Below are 26,292 nucleotides of genomic sequence, written 5' to 3'. Positions count from 1 at the left end.
CTGTACACACGAAGCTTATTGTACCACAACATTACTGTATTTTTTCATACCGGAATTGGCGAACGCCTTTACGGTACTATGTAAGCCACATTGAGCCTGCAAATAGGTGGGAAAATGTGAGATACAAATGTAACAAAATAAATAAAAGTTCAGTTTAAACAGAAAATGCTTCTGCATACAAGATTGCCTTCAATTCTTTCTTGAATGCATAATACGAGGATTTTGTAACTTTTGTTGGAGCTATTTGCGGAACTGAACCATGAGTTTTAATATAAGATAATCTTCTTTTTCCACAGTTCACACAGTAACTTTGTTTCTGAATATCTTTGGCTGTTTGGCATGGTTCTGTGTTGATCCTGAACGAGGAGTTGATTTTGGATTGGCTATTTTATGGTTCTTACTCTTCACACCGTGCTCATTTGTCTGCTGGTACAGACCACTCTACGGAGCCTTCAGGTAAGATGGATTAAGCTAATAAGTTTGTTTGAAGGCTGACTGCTGTGGCTTGGCTGCAGTTGTACATGTTATGGTATATTTTATTTATGACATTTTTACCCCACATTAGCCTGACAGGAATTCTGGTTCAATGTGGCTTACATAACAATTAAATGAATGATACATATTCAAAACTAGTAAAAAAGGCCCGTTTCTGACACAAATGAAACGGGTGCTAGCAAGGTTTTCCTCGGAGTGTGTATGTTTGAGAGAGAGATTGTGTGTGAGAGATGGAGTGTGTGTGTCAGAGAGAGAATGAGTGAGAGACAGAGTGTGTGTGTGTTTGTGTGAGAGAGAGTGTGTGAGAGACAGACATGCTCATTTTCAAAGCACTTAGCCTTCCAAAGTTCCATAGAAACCTATGGAACTTTGGAAGGCTAAGTGCTTTGAAAATATGCCTCTAGAGTGTCTGTGTGTGTGAGACTGTGTGTGTGTGTGACAGAGAGATCGAGTGTGATAGACAGAGAGTGTGTCTGAGAGACATTGAGTGAGTATGTGCCCCCACCCCCCCCCTCGCAGGGTCCCCCTCCCCACCCCCATCTCTCTGGTCTCAGGACCACCTCCCTCTCCCCTGCCCCTTTCTCCAGCCATCCATGTCCAGCGACCCTCCCCTGCCACATCAAACTCCCTTGCCACCTGCAGCTGCCACTGGTAACGCTGTCTGGCCGCTGCTGCTTCTCCTGTTGAGCAGCAGCGGCCGCTACAAAAAGAAAAAAAGCAATAAATGTTTTTAAACCTGAAACGCGGCACCGTAGACAGCCATCAGGCATTGGCTGTCTGCTCTGCAGCCACTCCTCCTCTCGCCTCTCACGTCGCTGCGCTCCTCTGGGGTCAAGTTACTGGCAAAGATTTATGCCAACAGACTGACTACCTATACTGCCAGATGTTGTTCACAGATTTCCAACAGGTTTTATAGGAGGAAGATTTGCTTCAGATAACATCTGCAGGGTATTAAATATCTTACAGTATTTAACTTCCGATTGGGACAGCCAGGCCATCTTTCTTTTTTTTTCCACTTTAAATATTTTATTGTGATTTTAACACATCCAATTACACATTATTAGAAACAACTTAATCACTGCAAGCCTCGCAGAAATTGACATACATTAATCAACAATATTTGTTTCCACACCCACTGAACCTATACATGTTTAGTATACGTGGTTCCCCACCTAAAACATACCAGCAATATTTCTGTCTTCAGTTGTCATTCTGCAAAAAAACAGTACAATATCCCCAACCAGCTCTCCCCTCCCCAACTCTCCAACCCTAATGAACCACAAGAATACTTGGGAATGTCCCCAAGCCTTTAAGACCAACGCCCTCTCCCCCATCCCCCTCCCACCTCCCCTCCGCTCTGAACCCCTGCCCCCCATTCTCCCAGAGCTCAACCGTCCTAAAGTCATGCGAGACATTGTTGAAGTCGATTCCACCCCCCTTTACGTTGTAGTGTTCCATCCCAACGATATGCCATAAGGCATTTCATGGTTATTAATTGTCCCACTTTGCATTTCCAGTCACCCAATGTTGGGGGATCTATTGATTTTCAGCTCTGCGCTATAAGACTTTGAGCTGCTGCCAACCCCCAATGCATCCATTTGCTGTGCTCCCAAGAGTCCCTCTCATTATGCAGGCCCAAAAGGCACACCGAGGGACTGCATACCCAGTGGAAAACGGCGGATGTGGTTCCTCTTCACAAAAGTGGTGATAGGGAAGAAGCTGGAAACTACGGGCCGGTAAACCTCACTTCGGTTATTGGAAAAGTAATGGAAGCGATGCTGAAGGAAAGGATAGTAAATTTCCTGGAAGACAATAAGTTGCAAGATCCCAGACAACATGGTTTTACCAAAGGGAAATCGTGCCAAACGAATCTCATTGAATTCTTTGACTGGGTGACTGGAGAATTGAATCGTAGACATGCTATGGACATAATCTACTTTTGACATGGTTCCCCACAGGAGGCTCTTAAATAAACTTGATGGGCTGAAAATAGGACCCGATGTGGTAAACTGGATTAGGAACTGGTTGACGGACAGACGCCAGAGGGTGGTGGTGAATGGAATTCGCTCGGAGGAGGGAAAGGTGAGTAGTGGAGTGCCTCAAGGATCGGTGCTGGGGCCAGTTCTGTTCAATATATTTGTGAGTGACATTGCCGAAGGGTTAGAAGGTAAAGTTTACCTATTTGCAGATGATACTAAGATCTGTCCAATATCAACCGCTGCTGAGCTGCCATATAGTACCACTCAATATTAGGCACCACTCTGCCGCCCTCCCCCCCCCCCCCCCGCTCCGGGGCCCCCCATAACACCCGTCTGGCCAACCTAGGGTGTCTGCCACCCCAAATAAACTGTAATACGTAGCCCTGAAGTTGTTTAAGTATCTGCCTCGGGACCGCCACCGGCGATGACTGAAATAAGAATAACAGCCTAGGTAACACATTCATTTTCACTACTGCCATGCGTCTCCGCCAACATAACCACAAGCCCTTCCACCTAGATAACTCCACCCGAATTTGGTCCACTATTTTCCCATAGTTCAAACTATACACTCTACTCAAATCCCTAGGTATCTGAATCCCCAAGTATCGGATGCTATGCTTGGCCCATTTAAAAGCAAACTTTGCTCTCAAACTTCGCTCCTCACCATGAGTCAAAGAGATCCCCAGCAGCTCGCTTTTTTTTTCCATATTAACCCGCAAGCCTGCATGTTTTTCAAATTCTACTACTACTTATCATTTCTATAGCGCTACTAGACATATGCAGCACTGTACGCTTGAACATGAAGAGACAGTCCCTGCTTGACAGAGCTTACAATCTAATTAGGACAGACAAACAGGACAAACAAGAGATAAGGGAATATTAAAGTGAGGATGATAAAATAAGGGTTCTGAACAAGTGAACAAGGGTTAGGAGTTAAAAGCAGTATCAAAAAGGTGGGCTTTTAGCTCAGATTTGAAGACGGTCAGAGATGGAGCTTGACGTACCGGCTCAAGAAGTCTATTCCAGGCATATGGTGCAGCAAGATAAAAGATAAAAATTCCCGAAGGATCTTTAATATCATAGTCAGCGTCCTCCTTGGATCCACCACATAAAGCAATACATCGTCCGCAAACAAAGCAATATGGTGTCCCCCCTCCCCCACCTTTATACCCCGAATATCTGGATGTTGACGCATCAATTCCGCTAGAGGCTCAATGTAAATCGCAAAGAGCAGAGGTGACAAAGGGCACCCCTGCCTAGTTCCTCTACAAATGGGGGAAGAAGGAGGTATAACTACCATTAATATCAAGGCAGTCCTCGGGTCCTTATATAAGGCTGCCAACCAAGTACTAAAATTCTCTCCCATCCGTTTCAGGACTTCCCTCAAAAACCCCCAGGTTACCCAGTCAAAGGCCTTTTCTGCATCTATGGCCAACAAGGCCGTACCAGGTACACTCCTTTGCGCTTCCCATATCAAGTGTAGGATATTCCTAATATTGTCCCCTACCTGCCTCCCTGGCACAAACCCCGACTGGTCCCTATGGATTAGCTTTGGTAGAATCCTTCCCAACCTATTAGCCAAAATCTTGGCCATGATCTTTGCATCCACATTCAACAAAGAAATAGGTCTGTAAGATCCACACACCTCTGGGTCCTTCCCTGGTTTAGGCAAGACAGTCACCCTAGCCTCTAATATAGAGTTTGGGAACTCATTATCCTCCAAAAACCGTTACCCACCCGAACTAAAAAATCCCCTAGTTCACCCACGAAACATTTGTAAAACCATGCGAATACCCATCCAACCCAGGAGCCTTCCTGTTCGGAAGCCTCTTAATCACCCCCTGCACTTCCCCCAGCCTAATGGGTTCCCCAAGCTGTGCTCTTTCTGATTAATTCAATCGTTGCAATTGCACCTGATCTAAATAACTAGCTATTTCTACCTCCGGTTCCTCCTCCGAGACCTTATATAATTCTTGATAATACTTCAAAAAAACAGCTTGCTATCTCGGAATCAGCATAGTGCCATCCTCCCCTACCATCCCTCATCTTTTGAATAAGGGATTTAACTCTTGTAGCCCTTAAATACCTGGCTAGCATTGCTGGATTTATTAGCAAACTCAAAGTATTGCTGTTTAAGCTTAGTTCTCATAAAGTCTACTTCCATCATCTGCAACTGATCTAATTCTCCCCAAACTTTTTTAAGTTCCTGCCAGACCTGCAATGTGGGCTTTCGTTTGTGCAATTTTTCCAAATACACCAATCGCGAGCAAAGGTCGAGGGAACGTTGTCCCCTTTCCCTCTTCCTGCGTGCCCCCCTACTTGATCAGAGTTCCCCGCACCACCACCTTCAATGCATCCCACAATACCGCTTCTGTGACCTCACCATTATCATTAAAGCAAAAATATTCCTGAATAGTCAACTTAATCTCTTCCCTCACTTTCTCATCCCCCAAAAGTGAATCATTCAACTTCCAGCTGCTCCTCCACTCCCCTTGACCCAGCCCCTTAAGCCTAATCCACACTGGTGCATGATCAGAAATTTGAGTGGCCTCTATCTCAGCCTCCCCCACCATATACCAGCTATTTCGATGCACCCACAACCCGTCTAAACCACATAACAACCTCCAACAATCTACTACTTCCAGCTCTTTCATAAACTGTAGCAATGCTTTTTGCCCGGGCCCACTCTGTTGCCCCCCTCCAGTTGAATGGTCTAGTCGTGCATCCGGAGCAACATTAAAGTCCCCTCCTACCACCACTTGCCGTCCAACAAATCCCTGGATCTCCTCTTTTAATGTTTGGAAAAATCCCCTCTGACCCACATTCGGGGCATAAATATTGATCAGTGTAAGCTCCTTACCCTGCATCAACCCTCTAACGGCCACACAGCGACCACTAGAATCCTGGAATTCTTGTTGGATTACAAACCCACAATTCTGTCTTATCAAAATGGCCACCCCCATCCTCTTAGGTCCTCCTCCCTAGTGAACCATGATCTGCCGAAAGGGCTTACGACACAACATATGCACATCTCTTGGTCTCAAATGCGTTTCTTGTAATAAGTCACATCCCACTTCAATCTATTCAACTCTTTAAATATTCTACTCCGCTTCCCTTGGTTATTGAGCCAATTTACATTCCAAGAACCCACTAACAATGTCTCTCCCCCTGCCCTCCCTTTTGCTGATCTCTGTGTCATTGGATCAGCCATCCCTCGAGGAACAACCACACTCCTCAGGAGGCACAAGCACTTCTAGATCTATCCCCTGACCCCCCTCCAACACCTCTCTCACACTTACCACCGCACTCATTCGTCTCTTCATTCCTAGCAGGCTTCCTTCCACTCCTCTTCCCCCCCCGGGACCCACAAATTACAGACATGTTGCCCATAATCCCAGCCATCTTATCCTCTCCTCCTTTCCTCCTTCCCCCTTCACAATCCAACATGCTCCCACTACCCCCATTCTCTCCAGAGACCCGTATCCCTCCTTCCCTCTCCTCATCAAGCCCCCCTCCATGGGTCACACCCTGCATTTTCTCTTATCTGCATACTATCCTCAATGATTTAAAGAATCTTCCACCAGGCCTCTTAAATCTTTTCGCTTCAAGAAGCATGCTTGTCGGACTTCTTTCCACGATCCACCACCAGTTGCCAAGCTGAATCCGCCCTAGGTTCTACTGCAGCAACTGGTTGCTTTGCCTGAGCTGGAACTCCACTACATCCCAAAGCGTGCAATGCTGACCATGCTTCGTCTGGAGTCTTAACTGTGTGTGATTTCCCGTCCACCGTCTACCACACTGCAAATGGGAAGAGCCACCTGTAGCGGATCCCCTTTGATCTCATAAATTCCGTAACTTCACGAAAAGGTCTGCGTTTTTGCAAAGTAGATCCTGCCAAGTCCTGATAGTTTTTCCACTGGATCTCTTTTTGCTGCCGTGGTTTAATCAAGATCTTCTGTTTCGTGGGAAAATCCGCAAAACATACAACAGTGTCCCTCGGGTTAGAATCTTGTTGCAGTCCCACAACTCGATGCGCTTTTTGTTTGCGAATGTCCAGAGATTGATTACCATCCTCTGAAGACAATATATGTCCACACAGCTTCCATATCACTGCTTCACAATTACTAAATATATCCAGGTCCGGAATTCCTTTAAATTTCAAATTATTGCGCCGCGACCTGTTTTCCAGGTCCTCTATCTGTTCCTTAAGTTGCTGTACTTCGGTAGTATCCATATCCACCTTCTTATGAAGGTTTCCCATGTCTGTCTTGAGCAACACCAGCCCCTCCTCCACCTCACTGACGCGAGCACCGAGGTCCAGAATTTCAGCCCGAATATCCTTCAGGGCATTCTGCACATCTTTTCGGACCCCCACCAAATCCGCCTTCAAGTCCTGGAACCACCCCACCACGTCCGATTTGGTAATATCACTGGTCTCTGTCACACCATCCATGGAGCACTCTTCCTCCGCCTCCGAGGGAATCAGCGCCATCTTTCTCTCTTGAGGCTCAGGCCCCGCCATGCCTGCCTTTGTTTGCTCGTTCTTCACCGGCGTGTATCTAAACCTCTCCAAGCTCTTTTTTGGCGGCATAGCACTAGGAGCCTTCCCCTACTATCTGGGACTTCGGGAAGCCTGGCAAAACAGCGGGATATATTCAATTAAAGAACAGCCCCGACGGAGCTCCGCAATTATGTTGCCGTCCCGGTCAATGACGTCACTTCCTCCGCCAGACCATCTTTCTTGCACTCTGTGCTGAAAAGGCATTTGACAGGGTGGAGTGACATTTTCTGCTGTCTGCCCTGGAACAACTAAATTGTGATCCTGATTTTTTAAAAGGATTATTCAAGTGTTATAAACTATCTACCAGAATTAGAATAGTTGGTGAGAATTAATGGGTGATTAATGGAGAGTTGTAGTCTTCATTGAGGAACGAAACAGGGTTGCCTGCTTTCCCTTCTTGTATTTGGGATAACGCTTGATCCTTTTTGTCCAAACAATCTAGCAGGACCCTAGACTGATAGGTGTTCGGAAAGAATTCCCTTAAGCTATCATTCTATGCAGATGATGTCCTATCAATGCCTACAGATCCAGAGAATTCTTGTCAGAGATTCATAAATTTGGGGGTATAAACTAAATGAGACTAAATTGAGTATAATGCCAGTGAATATTTCAACAGATATAATTACTGAACTGAAGCACTAGTTTATTTATTTGGCAGGCACAGGGGATGATATTTAGGAGTGATACTTCTCCACATGTGTCGTTGCTATATAAGGTAACATAGTAGATGACAGCAGAAAAAGACCTGCACGGTCCATCCAGTCTGCCCAACAATTTAAACTCATATGTGCTACTTTATGTGTACATTATTCTCCAATGTCAGATAGAATTATATTACATCTTCACGAATGGAGCTTTCTGATGAAGTTTTTTAAATATTAGAACTAATGTTATTAAAATGAATATAGTTCCAAGATTGCTTTCTTTTTGTCTGCTCCCTGCATTATTCCAGTCCATTTCTTTGCCTTAATAAAAATTTTTTTATTGTTTTGATGAGCAAGAAAAAGACCAAGAATAGCACTGGTAAATGGAGCTCATTCTGAGAAAAAGGACGTTACCAGTGGTGTGCTGCAAAGTTCGATTCTTGGGCTGGTTCTTTATAAAAAGTTCATAAGAAATATTATTGAAGGGCTGTCTGGTAAGGTTTGCCACTTTGCAGATGATACCAAAATCTGCAGTAGAGTGGCACCCATGATGGTGTGGATAACATGAGGAAGGACTTAGCAAAACTAGCAGAATGGTCTGGAATTTGGCAGCTTAGATCTAATGATAAAAAACAAGGCCATGCATTTGGGAATGGTACAGTCTAGGGCAGTGATGGCGAACTTATGGCACGCGTGCCGTCGCTGGGTTGCTGGTCCGCCCGCCCTCCCTCTGAGCACCAGGCCGGCCGCCCTCCCTCCCTCCCCACCAAGCACCAGGGCCCCCCTCCTCCGAAATTTAAAAGGCATACCTGGTCGGGGTTAAAGTGGCGTCAGCAGCGGCAGTGAAAACTATGTTGTTTGCTCGGCGCGCCTTCGGCCTTCCCTTCTGTCTCTCAAGCTCTGGTCCCACCCTCATTTCCTGTTTCCGCAAGGGCGGGACCAGAGCTTGAGAAACAGAAGGGAAGGCCGAAGGCACGCCGAGCAAACAACATAGTTTTCGCTGCCGACGCCACCTTAACCCCAACCAGGTATGCCTTTTAAATTTCGGAGGGAGGGGGGCCCTGGTGCTCGGTGGGAGGGAGGGCGGGCGGCTTGGTGGGAGGGCTGGTGCTGGGTGGGAGGGAGGGATACCTGATGCTGGGTGAGTGGGAGACCTTGGTGCATGGTGGGAGGGAGGGATACAGGCCTGGTGCTTGTTGAGAAGGAGGGATGCCTGCCGCTGGACGGGAGGCCTGCTTGGTGCTGGGAGTGCGGGCGGGTGGGCAGAGAGGAGGGTGGCTGGACATGGGTGGCTGGAGGGGAGGGCAGGGAGGAGAGGAGGGTGGCTGGAGGGGAGGGCAGGGGGAGAGGAGGGTGGCTGGACATGGGTGGCTGGAGGGCAAGAAATGAAGATGAAAGGAAGAAAGTAAAGAAATAAATGGAAAGGAAGCCCTGGAAACAGAGTTAAGAGAACAGATAGAGAGCAGCAGAATCAGAGACTAGGACCAATATGGATAGAAAAACAAAATCACCAGACAACAAAGGTAGAAAAAATCATTTTATTTTCATTTTAGTGTTTGGAATATGTCCAATTTGAGAATTTACATCTGCTGTCTTATTTTGCACTGGGTATACTGGAGCTGTAACAGTTTACAGAAATGATTTATAATGAAAAAAAATCATTTTATTTTTTTCTCCTATACTAGTATAATAGTTTCAATGATGTCTGTTTATATGCGCCATGGCTGGTGTAAGGGGTGTGGCTATCATAGGGGTGGACTCATATGTGGTGACCCCGCCCATAATGAGTACCGGCTCCTGCGATAAATAAATAGATTTTGGGTTGCTGTTTGGGCACTCGGTCTCTGAAAGGTTCGCCATCACTGGTCTAGGGGGTGAAGAACTTTTATGCAGGAAAGAGGAGCGGGACTTGGGTGTGATTGTATATGGTGACCTTAAGGTGGCCAAACAGATAGAAAAGGTAACAGTGAAAGCTAGAAGGATGCTTGAGTGTATAGGGAGAGGAATGGGCAGTAGGAAAAAGGAGGTGGTGATGTCCCTCTATAACACTTTAGTGAGACCTCATTTAGAATATTGTGTACAATTCTGGAGACCACACCCTCAAAGATGTATACATGATAGAATTGTTCCAGAGGCGGGTACTAAAATAGTCCGTGGTCTTCGTCATAAGTATGGGGACAGACTTAAAGATTTCAATATGTATACTTTGGATGAAAGATGAGAGAGGGTAGATATTATAGAGACATTTAAATATTTATGCGGCATAAATGCACGGGCGGCAACTTTCAGTGGAAGGTCATACGCCAAGTTGTGCAGCTAAAGTATATCCAAAAGAGCAACGAGAAAAGGCAGTACAGATGTATGTCATCATAGATGGGCAGAGTAACCAGTCCTTGGCAAATACAAAATTCTTTGACTTATCTGATATCCAGGGCAGTGGCGTTCCTAGGGGCGCTGACACCCGGGGTGGATCGCCGATGCGCCCCCCCCCCAGGTGCAGCGCCCTCCCCCCCCCCCCAGCGGCATGCACCCGGGGGGTGGTTCTTTCGCCGGGGGGGGGGGGGGAGGGCGCTGCACCTGGGGGGGGATAGCGATCTCCCTGGATCAGTGGCGTACCAAGGGGGGGGGGCGGTCTGCCTCGGGTGCACGCCACTGGGGGGGGGGGGGGGGGGGTTGCCACGTGCCGGTCAGCGTCGTTCGTTTCCATGCTCCCTCTGCCCCGGAACAGGTTACTTCCTGTTCCAGGGCAGAGGAAGCATGGAAACGAACGACGCTGACCGGCAAGCAGCACCCCCCCCCCCCCCCCCCCCCCAGCGGCGTGCACCCGAGGCAGACCGCCCCCCCCCCCCACCTTGGTACGCCACTGATCCAGGAAGATCGCTATCCCTACAACCTCAAGACCTGTACAGGGATGACAAAGAGGATGGGGAGAAGAGCAAGTGGATAATATGATAAAAGTAATGGAAAGCAGCAACAGACTGATTTGAAACTAATCAGATATGTGATAATGGAGAGGGAATTCCCACACCAGAGGTTACACGACACCACCCTCATTTGCAACCTGTAGTGGAGTGTCCACAGCCTTTGGACCCAAAAACCGAGATGTACCGACATTGATCAGAGTTTGTGAATTACATGTACAGTAGGTCAGTCTGATGCTCCATATGCCTACTGACTTGCTCTGGGGTGAGTGATGATGGCGTCAGCCTTAACAGATTGAGGAGACCAAGAGGCATATTTTCAAAGCACTTAGCCTTCCAAAGTTCCACAGAAACCTATGGAACTTTGGAAGGCTAAGTGCTTTGAAAATATGCCTCCAAGTATAGATGTATACAAAACGTGTGTCTTGGAGATTTGGTTGCTCAACCTTGTTCAAGCCTTGTCATAACCATCTGCATTGAAAGGAGGTTCAGCTAGGAAGAACCCGTTCCTGACTCACCGTCAGTCAGAGGACTCCCCTCCACCAGTTTAGGATACTATCTGGGGAATTTAGAGGGGCATTTTCCATTTGACATTGACGTCCAACTTTGGACGTTTTGCTAAAGATGTCCAAAATTCAAGTGGGAAATATAGCCATTTTCAAAACAGTCTTTTTTTTTTTTTTTCCAAAATTGGCTATTTGCTAGATATTATTGTGCTCTGTGTTTATCTTTTTGATCCATTTTTGAAAAAAAAAAATCCAAGTGAAAAACACACAAAATCAAACCATTGGGATGTAGGAGGAGCCAGCATTCTTTGTAGACTGGCCACAGAGACATTCCAGGAGAGCAGTGGGACACCCTAGGGGGAATCAGGGATGACTTCCCCTTACTCTCCAAGTGATCACTAACCCCCTCCCCCCCCCCCCCCCAAATCTGATTTAAAAACATTATTTAACAGCCTCTATGCCAGCCTCAGATGTTATACTCGGGTCCATTAGAGCAGGATGCAGGTCCCTGGAGTAGTTTAGTGGTGGGTGCAGTGCACTATAGATAGGTGGGCCAAGGCTCATACCTCCACCTACTTATTACACTTCTGGTGGAAACTGTAACCCCTCCAAAACTCACCAGAAACCCACTATACCCACATATAAGTGCCCCCTTCACCCATAAGGGATATTGTAGTGGTGTACAGTTGAGGGTAGTGGGTTTTGGGGAACTCGGGAGACAAGATAAGGGAGCATTTATTTGAATTCCACTGCAGTGCCCCCTAGGGTGCCCGGTTGGTGTCCTGGCATGTCAGGGGGACCAGTGCACTACAAATGCTGGCTCCTCCCACGACCAAAGGGCTTGCATTTGGTAGTTTCTGAGGTGGGCGTCCTTGGTTTCCATTATTGCCGAAAATCAGAAACGACCAAGTCAAGGGACGACCATCTCAAAGGACAACCTAAATTTTAAGATTTGGACATCCCCGACCGTATTATCGAAACGAAAGATGGACGTCCATCTTGTTTCGATAATATGGGTTTCCCCGCCCCTCCATCGGGACGTTTTACAAGGACGTCCTCAACAAAACTTGTGCGTCCCTTTCGATTATGCCCCTCTTAGTGTTCTAACTCAGCAAGGATGATGACAATCCAACTCTTTCAGTAGAAGACAGAGTTCTTGATAATGATGGATAGAGATTTCTACAAAGGTGAGTCAAGCAGTTGGGTAGCTCCTCTACCATTTTGAATGCTCAGATCACAACTTCCTAATAACAGAGGGCAAGCCGTCTCTCAACTTCCTGCAGAAGGCTCTAAGAGGCAACCAGAGTCAAAACAGCACTTTATAACATTCATGGAAAACATTTTGAATAATGGCCATACAGAGCCAGCTCCACCATTAAAAGAAGAATTTTGGTACTTACGTATCTTTGTTGTGTATCACCCACAAAAACCAAGCCAGATCAGTGCTCAGTTTCAAGGAATTTCACTCAATAATGTGCTGCCTGGCTTACACATTTCAGCATTTGGTTGATGCAATTGATGCTTCTGAAGCTGCAGAAGCAAAATAGGGCCACTGACGAGAATCTAAAGAGTGTTCCTTTGAGACAGTGCTGTGACATGCCAGAGGGACTGGCCCTGCTATCGCTTTGCCGGCGTTTTTCTAATTTTGGATAACATGGAGGGTGATAGAACTTTCATCAGTGTATTTTGCCTTGTTAACCATTTCCACTGAAAAAACTAAGCACTGTAAATGAAATCTTTTACATTTTTGAATATTTACACTGTGAAAGAATTATGAATGTGGTTTTCAAGAAGAAGTAAGGTTCCTTCGCACAATATTTGATACATGACCTGTGGAGTTTTTCTGACCGTTGATGCTTCCCATAGGTAGCCTTTTTGCTGCTTGTGGACAGTGGTTCAGGCTTTACCTTCAAAGTATACTGAGATATTTTCTCCACTTAGTTTTGTGCCTCCTATCGGTGTATCCTTTATCTGAATGTATTTTGAGTGCCATATTTATATATTGGGAAAGACCTAACTTTGAAAAACATATTCCTAGTGGCTGGCTGTTCAGCCTGGTGAATTTCTGAGTTGTAGGCCCTCTCTTACAGGGATCCATATTTTTTTTGCAGCAGACTCCTCTGTATCTCTCTGCATGGTCCCATCATTCTTGCCTAAAGATGGTTTGGCCATTATATCTCAGCTAGTCATTCTGCCTGCCAACGTGCCAGGAGGAGGCAAGAATGAGATGGCTGGGTGTCTGCATGGCATTGGTTTGCTTCATGGAGGTCACATATCCTTTCTAGAAGTCTGATCAACTATTTGTGGTGTTTAGCAGTCTACACAAGGAGAAGGTGGCTTCAAAGTCACCATGATATAGATTAAAGAGGCGATTGAGTCAGCATATTTTGAATTAGAGAGTGGCTCCAGAGGGTCTTGAGGCACATTTTATGAACTTCAGGCAACTACTCTGGTAAAGCCCCAGACTCTAGGCCCAGGACTGGCAACTTGGTCTTCATTGCACGCCATTGTTGATGTCTGTGTCAAAAATGATGGTGCCTTTTAGCAGGGCATTTTTAAAGGCAGCCTTGTCTTCTGCCCATCTGCAGGGGTGAAGCTATGGTACATCCGGTTGGTCTGGACTGCTCTAGCAGGGTGAAGAGTAAGGTGAAATTTATTCTTACCTGTTAACTTATTTTCCTTGAGTTCTGTTAGGCCTGTCTAGGTCACACCCAGGAAGTCAGCAGCTCTCGGGGAGCTTCTCTTTGTTTTGAACTTGTATTCAGCCTCTCACATCTCAAATTTCTAGTTAACCTAACAGGTTTCTTTTTGGGAGTGGTTCTGTTTGTTTTTCATTTTTCCTTGTATATGTTTTGTCATTGGTACACTGGCAAGTGCCAAGCTGTACCACTTTATACCGGTGATGCCACCGGAGAGCTCTCCGGTGACATCACCGGTATAAAGAAGTGGTACAGCTTGGCACTTGCCAGTGTACCAATGACAAAACATATACAAGGAAAAATGAAAAACAGAACCACTTGCTTGTAGCGTGACATAACCCATCAGTCTGGAGTGATTTAGCAAGATTCATGGAAAGGAAATTGGCAGATAAGAACAAATTTCACCTTTTATTTTCATTTGTGTTGAGGTACAGCAGTCTTTTGTGTGATGATATAAAGCATATCTTGCTTCCTCAGAGTGGTGTATGTTGCATCCTATATTGTGTCTGCTAACAGTTCTATTTTTGGGATAACACAGCTATATAGATTAACTTTGTTCTTAGAACATATATATATCCATATACATCTCAACAGGATAGCAGGAAAACCCTGTTAATTGGAGGAGCCAAAAAAAAAAATCTCTGGCCCCACCCTCATCCCCACTGCCAAAATTCTCTAATTGCTAATGCTGTGGTGGGCAAAATATTGTTAAGACCACGGCCCGTCACATTTCCGCTGCTTGTACACTTGAGTACTCATCGTGAATGTCTTGGAGCTATTTGTGTTCCTCACTGAGCCCCCACTCACTCCATAAATATGGAAGTTCTGTTACAATTAGGTATAACAAAAGAGAGGGAACAAAGTACAAACTAAAGTCCAAACAAAAAAACAGCACCACGGGCCTTTAAAATGGAACAAAGTTCTTTAATGAATGAGCCTTTGTTCCATTTTAAAGGCCCGTGGTGCTGTTTTTTTGTTTAGTTCTGTTACAATTAACATACTAACTCCCATGGAGCATTCAATTGAAAAACAGGCTTAGCTGCTTGCACCTGTCTGCAACAAGAATGAAATAAAACTTTTTAGTGTCTTACAGCCCAACAATATTGAAATATTATTTGTGTGAATTTGTTTAAAATGGATTCTTCTTTCTATAAATACTTTTTTTCCTCTCTTCTCTTTCCAGGAGTGATAGTTCTTTCCGATTCTTTGTTTTCTTCTTTGTGTATATCTGTCAGTTTGCTGTGCATGTACTTCAAGCTGCAGGATTCCAAGGATGGGGCAATTGGTGAGTGACTACTTTTTCTGTATAGAATTAATGGCACAGATATTAACGTCTGGGAAAGAAAAAAAAATAGGTTCCCTTCAACTCGGAAACAATATTGGAAGTGCAATATAAAGGAAAAGTAGAAATTCATTCATAACAGAATATTCTGCCCATTTGTGTCCCCATCTGTTTCATATAAAATTGTTTTTCAAACAAGTAAAATAAATTATGTGCTTTCATACCAATTACCACAAGAGAAACTACAATGAGATGCCTTTCTTGTTCTCAGTATTTCTTCAAGCAGTCTAACCCCCCGTTTACTATGCTGCGTTAGCAGCTGCTGTGCTCTAATGCCTACACAGCCCATTTACTTTGAATGGGCTGTGTCAGCATTGCTGTGCGGCTTAGTAAACTGGGGGGGGGGGGGGGTAAGTTTTTCTTTCTAGCATCAACAATAATCTAATTGTACTCCTGGTAACATGATCTATTTCTTTATGGATACTGTATTTATTTCAAATCTATTTTATTTTTTTTATTTGTTTGAAAAGGTTACATATTTCACTCAGAATAAGAAACGCAGAAATAGTTACCATATTCTCAATAAGAGACAAGCAAATTGAACATATGGCAAAAAAGTGGAGAAGTTTGAGGATAAGCAGAATTGGAGAATTTGGATTAATATATATGAGTTGTATAAAAACTGCAAAGAAACAATATTATTCTAAAATGATATAAAAGATTAGATGTTAAAATGTTTAAATCGGTTATCTGATACCAGAAAGGTCACCCAACAGGGAGTTGATTGTTTACCTACTGCACAAGAATTGGCAGACTTTTTTTAGATGTAAATTTGAAAGGATATGATCAAGTTTGCCAGTCACTCAGGTAGATATAATAACTGACTATGGAATTCTGGATTGTAGTAAAATTGGGATCTCTGGTGATAGGATCCTGGACTGCCTTTAGTCCAATTAATTTGGTTGATACCAAAAAATTAATTGGGAAATATTCTGCTTCTAATGACATCTGTCCAACACATCTTTTTAAATCTGCCTCTGCTGTCTTCCAGATTTGGCTGACTTAATGGATGTTTAATGAAAGGGTATTATCCAGATTATTTGGGAAATATCATTCTAACCCCTATTCCAAAGAATCAGGCTGGCTCAGTGTCATTGGTTTCCAACATTAGATTAGTGCCATCTATCCCTTTCTTCGCTAAGATCCTGGAAGCAGTTGTTACACAACAACTTAACTATTGTTTTGACATGTATAATATTTTGAGTCATTCTCAATCGGGCTAATCCCAGATCTACTTCTCCACACCAGAAATTTCAGCAGGAATCCAGTCCAAAGTATCAGCCTGCCTTTCTGACATTGCTGCCTGGATGTCTCACAGCCGTCTAAAACTAAACATGACCAAGACTGAGCTTCTTATCTTACCCCCTAACCCAACCTCTCCTCATCCCCCATTCTCTGTCTCTGTTGATAACACTTTCATCCTCCCCGCCTCATCTTGGGGTCATCTTTGACTGCTCTCTCTCCTTCTCTGCACATATTCAATAGACTGCTAAAACCTCTCATTTCTTTATAATATCACCAAAATGATGTATGTGAGTTATGAATGAGACATGGAGAACATTTTAAGGTTCAACGGTTTTTATTCAGGATCAAAACACCCAACATCGAACAACGACACAGCCCTCGAGCGGTTACATGACAATGAGCAAGCATAACAATAACAAGCAAAAACATCTTACAGCCAAAAAACTGGGTATCATGTGATCCCTTTTATTTTTATGAGAAACATCCCGCTACCTTCCTACCCTGCAACCCTATTTTCCGTTCAAGTTTAACAGTTGTATGCAGGATCGCCCCCTCCCCCCAACCTTACCTTTACCCATAGCTTAAACAGACAACTGAGATGACCCGGTGCCTGGACTGTTATGAACCCAGGTCATCATTGAAAGGATAACATCCATTATTCCCATTTCACTCTCCATTATCTAAGCAGAGAACCCCAAAACAACCCCTTATAGAACAGCACCAACTTAGGAAACACTCTGAAACCTATTCATTACAGCGCTTCTTGCTTTATGGAAGATAGTTTGCAAATAACAGTTCCAGATAGACATGAAATCCCTTTTTCCCTTTGGGGAATTCCTAGTAGCCCTTGCCTCCCATAACATGAATGCATGCAATCTGTTTCTCCAGTACCAAAAAAGGGAGGTTCCTCTTGCATCCAATGCTTAAGTATACACTTCTTCCCCAATGCATACGCTTTACTAAGTAGTAAGTGCAAATTCTTGTTCGAAATCCCATATGCCTCCCATTTATTTAGTAAAACTCCTTTCCAAGAAAAAAACTACACAGTGACCAAAAAGAATCCCAAAGTATTGATGAATCGACCCCCAAAACGTTTGAATGCCACTACATCGCCAAAAAGCATGAAAAAAGGTATTGTCTCCCCGCTGACATTTGGGACATTGACCAACAGGCACCCAACCTGCTCTAGCAGCTTGATATCGTGATATATATACCCTCTGGAGTACTTGGTATTGACTCTCGTGAAGCTCAGCATTTCCAACCTGCTTTGGAATAGTTTAAATCAATTTTAAAAAGTCCACCCCTTTCAGTTCATACCCAAGGTCTCTACACCAAGCCTCCTGTAGAGGAGCATACTCCCAGGGAGGGAGAAGAGAAACCAAAGCTCTATGTAAACTTGATACTGAAACCTAACCAAAAGCATCTCCTTGTAAAAAATCTTGAAGTTTCTGACCTAGCCTCATATGCACAGCCTCATAATCTAAGCTAGAATAATAGTGGTGCAGCTGCCGCTAAGCAAAATAATAAATGTGAGTTAAGGAAAGCCTCTGCTGTAAATCCTGAAAAGAATAGAAAACACCTTCCTCATTGAGAAGATGCTTGATCAAAACAAAGCCCATGTCTGACCATCTCTTAAAAAATCCGGACTCCAGCCCTGGTGTAAAATCAGCATTACCCCTACATGGCAATAAATTACTAACATTCGGATTCTGATTCCAACAGTTCAAAAGAGCCCGCAAATGCCTCTCAGTGGCTGCAGTAATACATTCCTACGACAAGAGCTAGGAAAGGTTTTCGTCTGGGGATGCAAAAGAAAATCGAAATGCTAAGGTAAACAATTCCCTTTCCCATCGCGTAGGAGTAAAACTGCTCAGTACCAAACAATCAACCCCTAAGGTGCCGCAGAAGACAAGCCTGATTATAGCGCCTAAGGCAAGGGAGACCTAAACCGCCCTGTGGACAGGAATTATAAAGATATTCTAGACAACTTTTCGACTTCCTTCCTCACCAGAAAAATTTCCTACACGATCTGTTTAACAGCTGTAGATCTTTTTGCACAAGGCGCAATGATAAAACTTTTAAAACATAAAGCCAGTAAGGAAAAATAATCATTTTAAAGAGATTTATCCTGCCTATTAAAGATATTGGTAAATGACTTCGTTTCTCGAAATGACGCTTGGAGGCATATTTTCAAAGCACTTAGCCTTCCAAAGTTCCATAGGTTTCTATGGAACTTTGGAAGGCTAAGTGCTTTGAAAATATGCCTCTTGATGTCTTTTAACAAGCTGTCAATATTCAATCAATATAATCTCAGTCTCCATAGCTAGCAACACCCCCAAGTAACTAGAGGATTCACGGGCCCACTGCCATGGATAGTGTCCCCACCAAGCCACTCCTTGGTCCCCTTCCCTTTCTAATGCCTCTGATTTGTCAAGATTTAAATTAGTGTGAGGAATCCCCAAATTCAGTCATACATTCTAACAAAGCCCCATGGATACTTGAGGATTATTTATTTGTTGCATTTGTATCCCACATTTTCCCACCTATTTGCAGTCTCAATGTGGCTTACATTATGCCTTGTGTTAAAGTTCAATGGTGACAGAGTAAATTAAGCAATCAAGTATCGAGGGTTCAGTTTTGTCCAGTTCTGGTATAAGTTTCGTTATCTGGAATTTAGGATAGATCATTGTGGTATGCCTTTTTGAACAGGTTGGTTTTTAGTGATCAGACTGTTATGGCTGTTGGAAGGGGTTGGGGGAACGGGCAGGGGATAGGGAAGTCTTGTTGGGGCCCTTATCCAGGTATGGGCAGCTCCTTGAAGTCACCTAGGTGCGCCAAAATTCAGTGGCAGTATCCAAATAACTAAGCAGACATAGTTAAAACTACATTTTATGTGGTCCTTCTTAATCACGTGAACCAACAAATCATCAGCAGATGCTGCTATTTTAAATGTATCTGTGCCAAATTGAAAGCCTCTGAATGTCACAAAGGAGGAGATCCAGGGTAAGAGCAAACAAAAGTGATGAGAGTGGACAATCCTGTCTGGTACCATGATATATTGAAAAGGAGGGAGAAAGCAGTCCATTCACCCACACTTGAGCTTGAGGAAGAAAATACAAAGCCCAAATCGCTTCCTGAAAACCCCCCACATATTCTATAAGCATCCAACACCCCAAATAAGTCCCACCCCACCCTGTCAAAAGCCTTTTCAGCATCAAAACTGATCAGTACTGAGGAAACGTCTTGACCAGCTGCCAGCTCTAGAGTTGCAAGAATCTTCCTCACGTTCTTGGTAATGTTGCAGCCTTGTACAAAATCCACTTGAGCATCCTCAATCATATCAGGAAGTATACAAGATAGATGGTTTGCCAAAACATTTGCAAATAGTTTGGCTTCATAATTAAGCAACGAGATCCTACTTTGCAATGCCGGTAATTTAACGGCTGTAGCATTTGAGGCCAACATGGGTCCCAATGCAGGGGAAACCAACCTCTAACCATCATGACCAGCAGCTGTTTTAGTTGTAGTCACTGAACGAGGATTGCACTGAAGCCACAAGGGGGCATTAGAGAATCTTTCAAAATCTTGAAAAATTCTCATCTAAGCCCATCTGGGCCCGTGGCTTTATGTAAAGGGCATTGCTGGATCATCCAAGAAATCTCCTCTAGAATTATCTTGACCTTCCAAGGATATCTCAGGCATAAAGGGAAATGCTGAATGCTAAGATATGTTGCACCATCCAACCTGAGTATAGAGCTCTGTGGAAAATAAGTTTTCAGTATTGCAGCTATATCCTTGCTACGGTGAACCATTCTACCCCTCCTGTCCTTCAGACCTGTTATCTTTTGAATCCCTGCCCGTTGCTTAGAGAGCTTAGCCAAGAGCTTGCCACTCTTTATTAAAATATTTATGCAGCAGGTATTTATAGACTTAAGTGTTCTCTGATGAATAGAGAATTTAAGGCTCGCTGTGTAGATAAGTTGTTCCTGATTTTGTGAGGTTGGATATCTGCTGTAAAGCTTCCTTTGCTTCCTACATTGCTTTTTCAGTTTTAGAATTTCACTATCCCTAGTCTTCTTTCTGTGACTGGAATGTGCTATTATCCCCCTGTGTAATACCACCTTTGTGACTTCCCAGTACAGGATTGGTGATTGGGTATGCTGTTCATTACAATCTATATATGCCTTCCACTTGTCGATTTAGGATTTCTTTAAATTTTCAGTCAATATAAAGGTTTAAGGGAAGCTGTGCAGGGTCAAACAAGACAGACAAATCCGGCAGCCTGGAAGATCCGGACTGGATTGGGGTAAAGTCTGGAACGGGTGATAATCCATAGCAGCCACCGGTTCTGGCCACCAGAGGGCGAGGTGAGCACAGACGTAACAGTATCTCCCTCTCAAGGCCCCCCCCCCCCCCCCCCGACCTCCACGGGGAATTCAGGTCTCCACGGGTAACAATGGTGAAATCTACGGAGGAGCCTCAAAACATGACCAGGGGTAGCTTGGCTGGAGCTTGAACACGGCTGAAGACTGGAACCCGGACTGGCATCAGGACTGGACTCAACATCTTGGCCGGAACTGGAACTCAGCTTGGACTCAACATCTTGGCTGGAACTGGAACTCAGCGTGTACTCAGCAGCCTAGCTGGAACTCAGCGTGGACTCAGCAGCTTGGCTGGAACTGGTGCTCAGCGTGGACTCAGCAGCTTGGCTGGAACTGGTGCTCAGCGTGGACTCAGCAGCTTGGCTGGAGCTGGAACTTGGCCGGGGCTTCCAAGGTGGCAGGCGGGCCAGACGCCATCTTTCAGCTTCGGCTTCAGGAGTACTCCACAGGGTAGGATCACAGTAAAGTCTGCCGCGGTACGCCAAGAGCGTGATGGACGGGTCAATAGCAGACACTGGATTTATCCAGAGCCCAAGCCCCCTGACCCGCTCTCTCTCAGCAACCACTTCAGGGGTATACCTCAAGGCCGGATCAGAATTGAGTTTCTCACGATAGGTCTGAAGCGTCATTAAACAGCTAAGATCCCCAACTGGGTCAAAACGGACCGCTGAACTAGGAGATGCACCCGGGCAAAGACCCAGATCAATAAGGGGAAAAAGTCCTAGGCTGGAAAGGTGATTTTACTGAGCTCATGGCCTTTGCATACTGTCACGTTTTCCAAAGCAGACCGAGCTCATGGCCTTTGCATACTGTCACGTTTTCCAAAGAAGGAACTAGGTTTTGTGAGCCCTTGGGCCACTGCCGAGGAGCGGCAGTGGCAGGCAAAACCACCCCACATCGGAGACTAGGCAGAACAGGACTGGAACCCCGGACTGGATTGGAGTAAAGTCTGGAACGGGTGATAGTCCATAGCAGCCACCGGTTCTGGCCACCAGAGGGCGAGGTGAGCACAGACGTAACATCTGAGATCACTAAGGGATCAACTTCAGCCCTTGCTATTGCATGAAACAGATCTTTAGTGATAAAGATATAGTCTATTCGTGACTGTGTTGCGTGGGCTTTAGAGACATGTGTAAAGTCCCTCTCCTGGGGGTGTAGAGTTCTCCAAGGATCCACCAAGTCTAAACGATTTATGAACACCCCCAAACCATCTGAAGATCTGGGCTTAGACCTCTGCAACCCAGCATTGGTATCTAATTGGGAGTCTAAGGTAGCATTAAAATCTCCCATAATAATCTTAGGGCCATCAATAATAGCCAATTTAGCTACAATGTTTCTAAAAAAGTCCTTTTCCCCCACATTAGGTGCATAAACGGATGCTAAAGTAATACTTCTGTTGTTTATCTTCCCCTCTACTATAATGTAGCTCCCTTCTGTATCTTTAGTAACCCTGTGCTTAATGAAGGGTACCGATTTATGACTCAAGAGCATTACCCCCGCTTTATTTTTAGTAGCTGATGCATAATAGCACTGAGCTACCCAAGATTTCCTCAGTTTTTGATGTTCAAGATCAAGTTTTGTTTCCTGCAAGCCCACAATATCCACCCCATTTCGACCTAGATATTGCAGGATCTTAGATCTTTTTATTGGCGCATTCACTCCTGACACGTTCCACGAGAATATTTTCAAACCCTTAGGTCCCATCCCAGACTTTTGCTTAGCATTAAAGACAAAGATAAGGTATTCCTTTACAGAACTTCCCCGCCAGATTGCCCAGTCTCCCCTCCAGCAAGCATCCAACACATTTTCTCACTAGTTGTGCTCAAACTTTTCACACAAAACTGTTCTACCCAATCCCTATTCCATATACCCCCTCCTCTCTCCCGCCCTGTTCTACCTCTTCCCCCCTACCCCTTCCCCAAGCCAAGTATCCCATACACTGAGAGATCAACGTTTTGATACACCCAGTCCCCCCCCCCCCCCCCACAATACCTTCCCCCTGTACTTCTCTTCGCTCCAAACTTCCCCTCACCCCACAGTCACACATCATCATCTTAATTAGCAAACTCTAAACAAAATACATTGCAGCAAGAGGGGAAAGGGAATCTTAGTTTCCCACCATTGTCCAAAAAAAAAAAAAATAGACCCGAAATGTATATCGTGTCCAAATCAGCTCGGGAACCACTGTTGCACCTGCAGCTTTGCCGCCTCCTTGGATTCAAAGATGTGCACTTTGCCCTTTTCACGACTCGAAGCCGAGCTGGAAACTGCAGAGTGAATCGTACTTGTTTCTCTATCAGAATTTTGCAAATCTTTGAAAACCCTTTACGCAGCTGCGCCACAGTAGTAGAATAATCTTGGAACAACATCACTTTAGTATTCTGAAACTGCAGGTCTTGCGCTGCTCTGTAATTCTGTAGAATCTGTTCTTTGTGTGCAAAACTCAAGATGCGTGCCACCACAACCCATGGTCTAGTCGCGCCTTCCACTGATATTTATTCAGTGTGCACGCTCTATCTGAATAGGGCCTAAAGATGGATCAGCAGCAGCGACTCCGTGAACCATTTCTCTAGTAGCTGTTTAATGTCTTTGTCCTTCACCGTCTCCAGTAGACCCACCACTCGTATGTTATTCCGTCGGGACCTGTTTTCCAGATCATCCAGCTTGCTAGCATAACCAGCCACTTCCTGCTTTAGTCTCGCAAGTTCCTCCAAAACTCCATTAACGCCATCCTCCGTGACACTTACTCTCGACTCCAGCTCGGTCACTCGGACATTGAAATCTTGTTACTGCCTGCAATAGCTCCTGCACACTGGACTTAATCCCATCCAGCCTCGTACCCAACGCCGCCGCCGCCACCACTGCCGCAGTAAGTTTCTCAGTGAGTACTTCAGCAATCGCGGGGCCTTCTGCCAGCTCGTCCGCCATCTTGTTTTCACCTACAATCCCCGAGCGCGCCTTAGCATTATCTTTTTTGGCACTTTTAGAAGACATTTCAGCCCCAGATCTGAGAAGATATTTGTCCATAAGTGTTGGGGCACTCAATCTTCTGGCACAAAGAGGGAAAAAAACGCAAAGTTCATACCACAAAGTCACTCGAAAGAAGAGGGGACCGAGGAGCTCGAAGGGAACACAACCTCCTAGCTCAGCTGCATCATGTGATCCCCCTCCAGAGTTTAATTACACATTGTGTGAAGAAAAAGTTTCTCCAATTTGTTTTAAATTTACTACTTTGTAGCTTCATTGCATTCCCCCTAGTCCTAGTATTTTTGGAAAGAGTAAACAATTGATTGACATCATGTACATTTTAATCTGCTGTATGTTTGAATTGTAGAGTTTTTTTTGTATAGTTTGTATAAAGAAATAATTTTTATTGCTTTGGTGTTTTTATATTTTGTATGTGATTTGTTCCCTGCTTAGACTTTTAAAGATATAGCAGGTTATAAATAAAATTTTATTATTATTACCCGTTCCACTCATTATTTTATAGACCTCTATCATATCTTCCCTCAGCCGTCTTTTCTCCAAGTTGAAGAGCCCTAGCCGCTTTAGCCTTTCCTTATAGGGAAGTCGTCCATAGGCGCCCGGTATAAGAGGCTTCCCAGCCAGAAGTGCAGCAAGGGCGGGGCGGGTGCAGCTCGTGAACATCTCCCTCCCGGCTCCCTCCCTCCCCAACTGGTGCGCGATGGTCCCGATCTTTACCCCCGTCCCCCCCGACTAGTACGGTGCCGCTCTCCCCCTCCGCTCCTGTCACGTCGTCTTTCAACGAGGCTTCCTGTTCCCGTAGCAGCAGCAGCATCAGCAATGATGTAAGCGCCGTTGCTTTCAGCCTGCCCCGGAAGCCTTCTCTGGACAGCGTTCCTCCTACGCGGGAAGCTGTTCAGAGAGTGCTTCCGGGGCAGGCTGAAAGCAACGGCGCTTACATCATTGCTGCTGCTGCTGCTGCTACAGGAACAGGAAGCCTCGTTGAAAGACGACGTGACAGGAGCGGAGGGGGAGAGCAATACGGTACCGCACTAGTCCGGGGGGGGGGGGGGAAGCGATGCCAGACAGACCGACCAAAGGGAAAGGGGGGTGGAGAGAGGAGGATGTGAGATGCCACATCTAAGGAGAAGAGGGAGGAAGGAAAGCAATGGCAGGGCATGGAATGGGAAAAGGGGGTGGAGAAAGGAGTAAGAGTGATGGAAGCAAGAAGGGGAGGGAAGAGAAAGGTGGGATGCATGAGGACGCTGGAGGAGAGAGAGAGAAAGTGGAAAAGTGCAGGGGAGAGCCAGAGAGAGATGGGGAGAGAAAGAGGGGACATGGAAGAGAGCAGGGGAGAGCCAGAGAGAGATGGGGAGAGAAAAAGGGGACATAGAAGAGAGCAGGGGAAAGCCAGGGACATGGAAAAGAGCAGGGGAAAGCCAGAGAGAGATGGGGAGAGAAAGAGGGGCCATGGAAAAGAGCAAGGGAGAGCCAGAGAGAAGATGCTGGATGGAAGAGGGGTACACAGAGAGAGATTAGTGGAAAGATGGGGGGAGAAAGAGGGGACATGGGCAGGAGAGAGAAGCTGCTGGGGAGAAACTGGGGGAGACCCTAGCTGTCAGACGGAGAAATGCTGAATGAAAGGAGGGAGAAAGAGGGAAAATGCTGGAAGGAGGGGGCAGAAACAGGGAAGACACTGGACGTAAGGGTAGGGAGGGAAAGAGGAAAGACACTGGAAGGATGGGGATAGAGGACATGCTGAATGGAAAAGGGTCAAGAGAAAGAACTGTTTAGAAGGAAGGGGAGATAGAGGGAGACAATGGATGGAGGGAGACAATAGACGGAAGGATTGGGAGAGGGTAATGGGTAGAAGGATGGAGAGAGAAAGAGGGATGACACTGGATGGAAGGGAAAGAGAAAGAGGGAAGGTGCTGGACATGGATGGAGGGGAGAGAAGAGAGGAGAAATCTGGACATGGATGGAGTGGAGGGCAGGGAAGAGAGGAGAAATGTAGGACAAGGATGGAGGGAAGGAAAGACAAAGGAAGGAGATGCACGCGGATGGAGTGGAAGGGAGAGAGGAGAAATGCTGGATATGGATGGAGGGAAAATTGCTGAATTTAAGGGCTGGATTGGAACACTTTGAGGGCAGATGCTGAAATTGGAGAAAGGATAGGGACAGGGCTACAGATGGTAGACAGGACGCATAAAGACACACAAGGACGCATAAGGATACAGGAGGATGGTGGACATGGTGAGAGAAAAAATATCAAATGGAAAGAAGACACTGGGACCAAAGTGAATAGAAAAACTAAATGATCAGACAACAAAGGTAAAAAAAAAAGTATTTTATTCAGAATTTATTAACTGGAATACAGTGGTGGAAATAAGTATTTGATCCCTTGCTGATTTTGTAAGTTTGCCCACTGACAAAGACATGAGCAGCCCATAATTGAAGGGTAGGTTATTGGTAACAGTGAGAGATAGCACATCACAAATTAAATCCGGAAAATCACATTGTGGAAAGTATATGAATTTATTTGCATTCTGCAGAG

At 45.2% G+C, this 26,292-nt stretch overlaps 1 protein-coding gene across 1 annotated transcript in view; it reads left to right on the top strand.

Moving 5' to 3' along the window:
- SCAMP1 (secretory carrier membrane protein 1) overlaps positions 1 to 26,292 on the top strand; it is a 144,762-nt gene that overhangs the window by 103,775 nt on the left and 14,695 nt on the right. The window contains exons 6-7 of the mRNA XM_030193244.1: positions 297 to 456; positions 14,989 to 15,090. Coding sequence (XP_030049104.1) covers positions 297 to 456; positions 14,989 to 15,090 — 262 coding nt within the window. The remainder of the gene's footprint in view (positions 1 to 296; positions 457 to 14,988; positions 15,091 to 26,292) is intronic.

Source organism: Microcaecilia unicolor, chromosome 2 (genome assembly GCF_901765095.1).
Source record: "Microcaecilia unicolor chromosome 2, aMicUni1.1, whole genome shotgun sequence".
Taxonomy (NCBI): Eukaryota; Metazoa; Chordata; class Amphibia; order Gymnophiona; family Siphonopidae; genus Microcaecilia; species Microcaecilia unicolor.
The sequence above is the reverse complement of the archived record's forward strand: the minus strand, read 5'-3'. Positions and strand labels throughout refer to the sequence as shown.